At 39.2% G+C, this 9,512-nt stretch overlaps 1 protein-coding gene across 1 annotated transcript; it reads left to right on the top strand.

Annotated features, from left to right (window-relative positions):
- Window positions 1–3,401: 3,401 nt before the first annotated feature.
- On the top strand, window positions 3,402–5,327 carry LOC145771012 (uncharacterized). Its single transcript, XM_082582753.1, has 2 exons — window positions 3,402–4,372; window positions 4,754–5,327. Exons 1-2 carry the CDS (start codon window positions 3,402–3,404, stop codon window positions 5,325–5,327), a joined length of 1,545 nt encoding a protein of 514 aa, XP_082438879.1.
- The last annotated feature ends 4,185 nt before the right edge of the window (window positions 5,328–9,512 follow it).

Genomic DNA, 9,512 nt, shown 5'->3' with positions numbered 1-9,512 from the left:
TCTATTTTGTCTCAAGATAGGTTTTCTGCACTGACTTTTTGTGAAAAAATAAATTGTGATGAGATTTTGGATGATATTGCAACGAGGAAGAGTCTGAATTAAAGTACAGTATGTAGTGTTTCGTCATAGAAACCATTGTTACGTTTCACTAGCCTATCGTTTGTACTACGTGCGACTGTTACGAGACTAGCGCATGAGATAGATTCAGCTGAGAGAAAGTACAATAAAGCAGTGTTGTCAGATTGGGCGATTTATCTGCAATTGGGCTACTTTTAGTTGGGCTTGGCGCCAAAAAATGTTGGTTTGCGACTTGCGCTTTTTTGGGCTACTTTTAGTCTCTGATTTGGCGCGAGACGGCGCCTAAATTTGGCAGAATTTTAAGTTGTTTGATAGTGAATTTTGAGTTGGCAGTACTGAATAATTGGTAGAATCCGACCAGCCTTTGAAAATGTGGGTAAAGTTTCGGTTTATTACGGAAAAAATGACGTTATTTTTTTGATTCGGCATGAGGATTGATTTTACTGCTGACCATTAGCAGCTTTGACTGTTGTTACAGCAATGCTGTATTCATTTTCATCCGGGAGAATGGAAGGACTGACTGGCGAGTGGCGAAAGCGAAATTGCACTTGTATCGAATATCGGAAATTATAGGGTAGTTATGATCTTGGTTTAGTACGGTACCGTACCATAATTTTTGAAGCTTTTATTGGTGTCTAAGCTATAAATTAAAGTGGGAAAAATTGAATGTCAGTGGAGAAACTTAGGGGAGAACGGGGTAAGTTGAACCGTTTTTCGCGATTATCGCCACAGATCGTAAAATACTGGCACTAAGAACCTGATACTTGGACACAAGTTTGTGACACCTATCATGCATGTTTACGAGTAGATTATTTGCAGTAGCAGCTTTTATTATGTACATAAATATAATCCTAAAATGATCAGTCTTGCGGTTCAACTTACCCTGCTCATGGGGTAAGTTGAACCGGACAATAGGGTTAGTTGAACCACTATCAATATATGCCTAATTGTATATACTGCAGCTGAAAACCATCATTGAGATGTTTTCAGGTAAATTGAGATTTAACACTGCCGAGATGATATACAACTTCTCCATTATCTTGGATTAATGTGCTGATTTAAATGCTACCGGAGCTTGACATTCAACATTTTCAGCTATCCTACAATATACAGTATTTAACGTAAATAGACACATTAGGCTACTACAGCTACAGGGTATGACAAAAATTGTTTTTGCAAGATCAAGCAGAATAAAATGCAACAACTACTCAAGCAAATTCATCCAATTATTCAAGTCTGCTGGGAAAACAAACTTGTTTTGCCTCTTTGTGGTTCCACTGATTTCAGTAAATGGAAGAGTCATGACAATGTCCTTTTTGGGAAAGGAGCATTCATCGCCATCTTTGAATGTGAATGTTGGTTGGTCAGTTGCTGGATCATTCCTTCCCTTCTTTAAAAACTTGCCTTCACATTCTCCAGTTGTATCATCTACACACTCGACAAGTCCCACGTAATGAAGAGTTCTTTTTTTCCCTGTAAACCGCACCAGCACATAATCTCCTTCTGATGGTTCAACAATAGGCATATCATCATCACTGTTGTCATCACAGATAGCTTGTAGTTCAGTTGAATTATCGCTTTCAGTATCGGTTTTTTCGTCTGGAATTAGTCTTTTCTTTGGTGCTTTTTTTGCTAATTTTACTGCATGGAAAGATTCTAATTTTTCTTTTTCTGGCATGTCTGTAAGAATTCGAGTTTTAGCTCTTTTACGACCTTTTCTTGTTTGTTTTCTTGGGCCTGCAATTGGCAGGGGAACGATCTGTGCGGGTGACACATAGTTTCCATTATTATGAAAGCTGCTTGTGGTCAAATGATCAAGATCATTGCTAGTTGTAAGACTCTCTGCTCCACTTAATTTTGTTGTACTTTCTTCATGGTCTGTATCATTGGTGCCATGCTCAGATGTCACATTTGGCCAGTAAGGTAAGTTGAACCATGGTTCAACTTACCTTTATCTGAATGGTTCAACTTTCCCCAAACCTGTGTTGCAACTTTAAAGTAAATTCTCATCGAAACAATAAAACCTAGGTGTACAAGCTTTAGGCAAAATATTACAGTGGTACTACCTCATATATTAGCTACAATATCATATAAATATAAATTCAACATTAGAACTTATGAAACCGAAAAAACTTTTTTTAATTTTTCACTTTTACCTCAACAAATTCAGTACTGCTCAGTCACTACCAAACCGCTACAGCTTTCTTCATGATTCCTAGAATAAAATGGCGTTCTGAACTGACTTAACCAGTAGGTGACGCACAAGAATTTCTTTACGAATTTATTTAGAAAAAATAAGGGGTGGTTCAACTTACCCTCCGGTTCAACTTACCCCGTTCTCCCCTACTGAATGTAAACTGGTCTTCCTTGTATGATTGAAAAACAATGATAGATTCTTGTATTTTTTGTACCAAGGTGTACGAGTTTAGAAATGCTGCCGGGGAGTATAAAAAATAGAGAAGTTGCTCAATTGGCACTAACAATGTAGCCTATACCAATCAGCAATGCATTACGGTAGTTGAGCGAGCCTTTTCGAGAGTTTCTGCAATCAAAACCAAACTGCGAAATCGTATCGGACTTCAACTTTTGTCAGCGATTGTGAGGATCAGAACTTTGCTGCAACAATTGGAAAAATGCTGTTTGATCCCCGGTCATCAATGCGGAAGCATGACAGCTCTATATATGAAAATGAAGCTTCAGCAGTTGATGATAGAATTTTGTTGGGTGTTGGTTCTTGGTAGTTCATCTGAGTTGACGGGCTTATGCTATGCATTAGCATCTACTATGGAACCATTTGTATCTTGAATTTGAAAATAGGAATTTGTATGAAGTTTGTATAGCATTGGCTCGTCTAAGTTTTTTTCTATTGAACATTGCTTGATTCAATATTGAACATTGTACTTATTGTATGTTGTATTAATGTATGTATTTTGTATCTACACAATCAGCATGATGGACAAAGATGTTGCTTTGCCCATGACTTTTGGGGGCGTGCCCAAAAACCCCCCTAGAAAGCCTGCGCCTTCGTTGCTCAACCGTCGACGTCGCGACGGCAAATTGGGCTACTTTTAAGTTGCTTTGGCGCATTTTTGGGCTCTTTTTAAAAAAAAAATCTGGCAACACTGCAATAAAGTGGTCTGTGTGTAATCTATTAAAGTGTGGTATATCTAAGTTAATCAAACAGAAATACAACAATGGCGACGAGGATTTAAGTGAAAGATGGCTGAACAAGTTACTGTAGCCCGAAGCAACCCGCTGGTCTGCGAACTAGGCAGTCTCAAATCGTTTCAAGTGCAAGGTGATCCACATGGTTTAGGACAAAGATGGAAGCAGTGGAAAAGGTCATTTTCTTTTTTACTGTCAGTAAAGGAATCGCAGACGATAAACAAAAGCAAGCATTGTTGTTACACACAGCTGGAGAAGAGGTTCAAGAAGTTTATTTCAGCCTCGTGGACGAAAATGACGACAGTAAGTCTTTTAACGATACTCTAGCAATTTTGGATGAGTACTTTTTGCCTAAATGTAATGTTCCTTTTGAAAGATACAAGTTTCGGCAGCTGACGCAAGCCCAAGACGAGACCAGTGACAAATTTATTTGCCGTTTGCGCCAGCAAGCAACGTTGTGTGAATTTGGAACCAATAGAGATGACTACATTCGAGATCAAGTTATTGAAAAATGTGCTTCTAACACATTGAGAAGAAAGTTGCTTGAAAAAAATAATCTAGTTTTGAATGATGCAATAGTTATTGCAAAAGCTCATGAAGATGTCGAAAATCAATTAAAGACAATGCAGCCTACGTCATCAGTTCATGTCAACGAAGTGCGCCACCCAGAGCATCGACGCGCCTTGCCTTCAATTAAGAAGGAAGGGAAAGTATGTTTTGCTTGTGGTAAGACTGGACATTTTAAGTTTGATCAACAATGCCCAGCAAGAGGCAAGCAATGTAACAAATGTGGCAAAGTCGGACATTTTGCTTTGCAATGTCGAACACGGTCCCGAACGAATAGATGTGTGACGTCACAATATCCTTCTGACGTCAAGATGAATCGGAATACGCCGTCGCGGAGACCAGTGCAGCGCAAGTCCAATACCAATACATTAGAGGAAGAAGAAGGAAAGACTTTTATTTTCGCAGAAAACGAGGAGAGCAACAAAGAAGAACTTTTCAACGTACAAGGGACACGTAAGAACTCTTGTACAATAACTTTGAAAGTTGGTGGTGTAAAATTATCTGATGTTTTGATCGATTCAGGTGCTGCCAGTAATGTGATTAGTAAAGATACTTGGGAATGGTTAAAATGTCGTAATGTTGTTGCCCAATGTCGGAAATCAGCTAAATCTTTGTATTCATATGGGAGTACTACACCGTTACCTACACTAGGTACTTTTACTGCAGAAGTAATTTGTGAGGATACTAACTGTGCCTGTGTAACTGATTTTATTGTAGTTAACTGTGATGCACCTAGTCTCTTAAGTAGAGATACTGCAGAAAAATTAAGTGTATTGCGTATTGGCCCTTCACGTGTAAACAATCTGTGTAATGATGTTTTTGATAGTTACCCTAAACTGTTTAATGGGGTGGGACTTTAAAAAAATTATGAATTAAAGTTACACATTGACACATCGGTAAAGCCCGTGGCTCAACCAGTACGTAAAGTTCCATTTCAACTTAGGGGTAAAGTTGAGTGCAAATTGCAAGACTTACTCGACGCACACATCATTGAAGAAGTTCCCGAGGGACCTACAGGTTGGGTTTCACCCGTTGTTATTATCCCAAAGCCAGATGGGGATGTACGATTGTGTGTAGACATGCGTCGAGCGAATGAAGCAATCATCCGGGAACGACATCCCATTCCAACAATTGAAGATTTGTTGCATCGAATGAATGGTAGCACTATGTTTAGTAAACTCGATTTAAAGTGGGGTTTCCATCAAATTATGTTAGAGCTAGAAAGTCGTTACATCACAACATTTGTGACGCATAAAGGACTGTATCGCTATAAGCGTTTGATGTTTGGAATCAACTCCGCTCCAGAAAAGTACCAAAAGATTCTGTGCGATGTGTTGAAGAAATGCCAAGGAGTAGCCAACATCGCAGACGATGTAATTGTGTACGGGAAGAACAAAGAAGAACACGACCAAAGATTGATTAATGTTTTAGAAAAACTACAGGAAGCCGGATTAACCTTGAACAAACATAAATGCCAATTTCGTTTACCGAAGCTGACGTTTTTGGACACAATCTGAGCAAGCAAGGTGTCAGTCCTAGCGAGGAAAAAGTCGCAGCAATACTGAATGCAGAACCACCGAAAACTTCAAGTGAAGCAAGATCATTTATGGGATTGGTTCAATACTCTTCTAAATTTATTCCAAATCTTGCTACGATCGCTAGGCCTATACTTGATCTGACAAAGAAAGAAGTTAAATTTGAGTGGAAGCAGGAGCAGCAACAAGCTTTTGAACAGCTGAAATCATTGATGACCAAAGCTAATGCATTAGCATTTTTCCGAACCGATTGCAAGACACGCATTATTGCAGATGCATCACCAGTCGGTTTAGGAGCTGTTCTTACACAGCTACAGGATGGGTTATGGCGCGTAATTGCCTATGCATCAAGGAGTCTTTCTGATATTGAGAAGCGTTATAGCCAAACAGAAAAGGAAGCTTTAGGGTTAGTTTGGGCATGTGAACGCTTTAATCTGTATGTGTTCGGGAAGGAATTTGAGTTGGAAACAGATCATAAACCTTTACAGTTTATTTATAACAAAACGTCCAAACCCTCTGCCAGAATAGAAAGATGGGTTTTAAGGTTACAAGCTTATGATTTCAAAGTTGTTTACAGACCGGGACGTACGAACATTGCAGATGCCTTATCAAGACTCAACTCCACACAATCAAAAGAAGACGGTTCGCATGAAGAGTACGATTTTGTGAGGTTAGTAGCAATAAACAGTACTCCAGTAGCATTAACACCGCTAGAAATTGAAAGAGAGTCTGCTCGTGACAAGGAGTTTGAAGAAATTCGAAAATATGTCAAATCTGGCGATTGGTCAAAGTGTTCTCAATTTAGCTATTTACATGTCAAGGATGAACTTTGTTGTTATGGTGAATTAATTTTAAGAGGAACACGACTAGTAATTCCAAAGTCTTTGCGAGAACGCGTTTTGGAGCTCGCACATGAAGGACACCAGGGAATCGTTAAAACTAAGAATAGACTACGCACGAAAGTGTGGTGGCCTAAAATGGACAGTGATGCAGAGAAGTTGTGTAGGAAATGTCATGGTTGCCAAGTGACAAGCGAATATGCAAGACCGGAGCCGATGACAAGAGTGGTTCCTCCGAACGGTCCATGGCAAGCTTGTTCTGCTGACATTCTTGGACCGTTGCCAAGCGGTGAAAACATTTTAGTTATTGTAGACTATTACAGTAGGTACTATGAAATAGCTGTCTTGAAGTCTACTACCACCACGAAAATAATAGACGCAATTGTGCCTGTGTTTGCACGATTCGGTGTGCCAGTTTCTTTGAGAACTGATAATGGGCCACAATTTGTTTCTTCAGAGTTTGAAAATTTCTTAATCGAGTACGGCATAAAGCATGAAAAGTCGACGCCATTGTGGCCACAAGCAAATGGAGAGGTGGAGCGACAAAACAGAACGTTGATGAAAGCGATCAGAATTGCACATGTGGACGGAAAAGAATGGAAAGAGGAGATCAGTAAATTCCTGATGGCTTATCGATCGACACCACAGTCATCCACTGGTGCATCTCCGTACTATTTGATGTTTGGACGAGAAATGAAAACGAAACTTCCAGAATTGTGTCGTGAGCCACAACAGTTCGACGAAGAAGTCAGAGATCGTGATTGGGAGAACAAATTGAAAAGTAAAAGCTATGCTGAAGAAAAAAGGGGGGCTGTAGAGTCGGAAATAAAAATGGGTGATGAAGTCTTAGTTAGAAATCCTAAAACTTCTAAATTGTCTCCTACATTTAAACCTGTCCCTCAAACAGTTGTCTCGAAAGAAAAGGGTGAGGTTACTGTTATGGATAAAGATGGTATTGAACTAAAACGTAATTCGTCTTTAAGAAGTATATCAGTCCAGACAATAGTTCTTGTGAAAGTGAGACTTACGACTCACCACTAGTCACTGTCGATGAATCAGATTCAATGAATCTATCACCCCCACGTTTACAAATGCCAGAACGTAGATCTTTTCGCTGTATAACTAAACCAACAAGGTTTAATGACTATGTTCTCACATAAACATGTTTACTGTATGTGGTAATATTGTGTAGTTCTGTTTTTACGTGTATTGGAGTAACCTACCACATACTAACAATTTTCTTATTTGTTTATGTCTTGCTTCATACTTGCATATTAAGGCATATCGTCGAAATAGTAATAGCCTGATCTGATGTTCTATGTACATACCGTTTGTGTCACCAATTGTTTCGTAATTGAGTCACCACTAAAGTGCAGCTGTAGCAGTTCATAAAAGCTCATTCATGTTCTTGTTTTTTCAATGTTAAAGCTGCATTAACTATATGATCTGTACCGTATTTTGAAGTTTTAAAAAAAAAAGGAGGGATGTAGTGTTTCGTCATAGAAACCATTGTTACGTTTCACTAGCCTATCGTTTGTACTACGTGCGACTGTTACGAGACTAGGACATGAGATAGATTCAGCTGAGAGAAAGTACAATAAAGTGGTCTGTGTGTAATCTATTAAAGTGTGGTATATCTAAGTTAATCAAACAGAAATACAACACAGTAGGCTACTTTTGACGATAAAAGATTATTTGGTATGTGCTTCTTACCATTTCTTATCACCAGACCATTTAGTGAGAACATAATATGGGTTGGTTAAAAATCTATGCATTATGTGATCATCATCACTATATAGTTGTCAAGTACAGTGGTGCCGAAGTTAGTTGAGGATTGGGGGGGGGGATAAATCAACGTTTTATCAAATTTTAGATGATTTTGAACATTGGGGGGGATGCATATTTATATACACAACTTTAGTGGTAGCCTACCGGGATTAAGTTTATTAAACAATGACCGGACCTTGGAAAATTAGCTGCTAACAGCATAATATACAGATAAGAAACCATGGAGATAAAAGTGCTACCAGTGTTCTTGTGAATGACTGCTGCAAGATTAAGAAACAAGCAAAGAAAAATTGGTACCTCCAGCGGGATTCGAACCTATGATCTTCCAACGAATAGGCTACTTAGTTTTTCCAAAAAAAATTCTCACAAGTGTCTCACAAGCAACAGAGCTTACCGGGCAAACTAAGAGGATTTTAATCAGCTGGAGTATTTGAGAATAGAGAGGTTTTTCCAACTCGGACAATGCCTGGTAGGCTAAGCTCTTTTAGCATCGTACAAAAATTTTGCACCTGTTGCCTTTCTGAATGAATCAATTTGATAACTCATCGATTGTTTATTCAGCTCTGGATAATTTTTGACCATTTCAATTCAAGAACTAAGCCGGTCTTGTTTGTTTGTTTGTTTGTTTATCTTTATCCTGCATTGCGGGAAAGCGGACTTGAGCGCTATGCATCGGTGTACGCCTTCCGACGTACACCTGACCCACGCTGCAGCCGACAGCAATGTCTGTTTCCGGTTGTCTACTCTGCTTATGACTTAAATTTGGTACTATACCCATTACTCGAAATCGATCACTGGGTAGAGGCAATTATCGTAAAGTTTCTTGCCCAGAGAAACAACAGCAGTGCGGGTGGCTGGAGTCGAACACGCAGGCTCTCGACTGCGAGCCCAACGCGCTAACCACTCGGCCACTGCTGCCGAAAATTCGTGCAAGTTCTTTATACTTTTCCGAATCGGAATTCAGGCTACTTTCAAACCGTTCGGTCAGTTCAGAGATAACTCTGTCCATGAGCTGATTGTAAAGTATTTCATAATGCAGTTGAGCGTCTGCAGTAGCCGCCATCGAGCCTCTACCCAACCTTTCAGCCACTCTTCTTGCAGCTAATTTATCCGGAAGTGAAACTGCATTTCTATAATTGTTCTCAAACTCGAAATCACGGTATTTCTCTAGAGTGATTTTCAGGATCTGAAACAGCTCTTCACAAGAGTCAATGTCAAGCTTTCTCCTTGTAACGTGATACTAAATTGCTCCATAAATGCAAAAGGCTTCAAAATCAGCACAAGTACCAAATATGGTTCAGCTTTAACCCTTTGAAGGTTGGGGAGTGCTGTCAATTCAACTTTTTTGTATCAACAGTTGTATCTCTAAAACCACTGAGGCTGCAACTACGAAGTTTCTTGATTTTTCCTAACTTTTATTCACCTCTATTGAGCTGAAACTTTGAGCGAATAAAGGTTATAAATTGAGAGATATAAGGCATTTCTCAGCACATCCTCTGAAATATTTCATATTCTATTATTCAAATTTTTCCACCAGCTC

Source organism: Aplidium turbinatum, chromosome 5 (genome assembly GCF_918807975.1).
Source record: "Aplidium turbinatum chromosome 5, kaAplTurb1.1, whole genome shotgun sequence".
Classification (NCBI taxonomy): Eukaryota; Metazoa; Chordata; class Ascidiacea; order Aplousobranchia; family Polyclinidae; genus Aplidium; species Aplidium turbinatum.
The sequence above is the reverse complement of the archived record's forward strand: the minus strand, read 5'-3'. Positions and strand labels throughout refer to the sequence as shown.

Bases quoted from the DNA above. Each gene is read 5' to 3' on its own strand.
- LOC145771012 (XM_082582753.1), top strand. From the start codon at position 3,402: ATGGAAGCAGTGGAAAAGGTCATTTTCTTTTTTACTGTCAGTAAAGGA. The intron at 4,373-4,753 runs GTTAAAATGTCG...ATTTCAACTTAG, and splicing joins AGTAAAGATACTTGGGAATG to GGGTAAAGTTGAGTGCAAAT.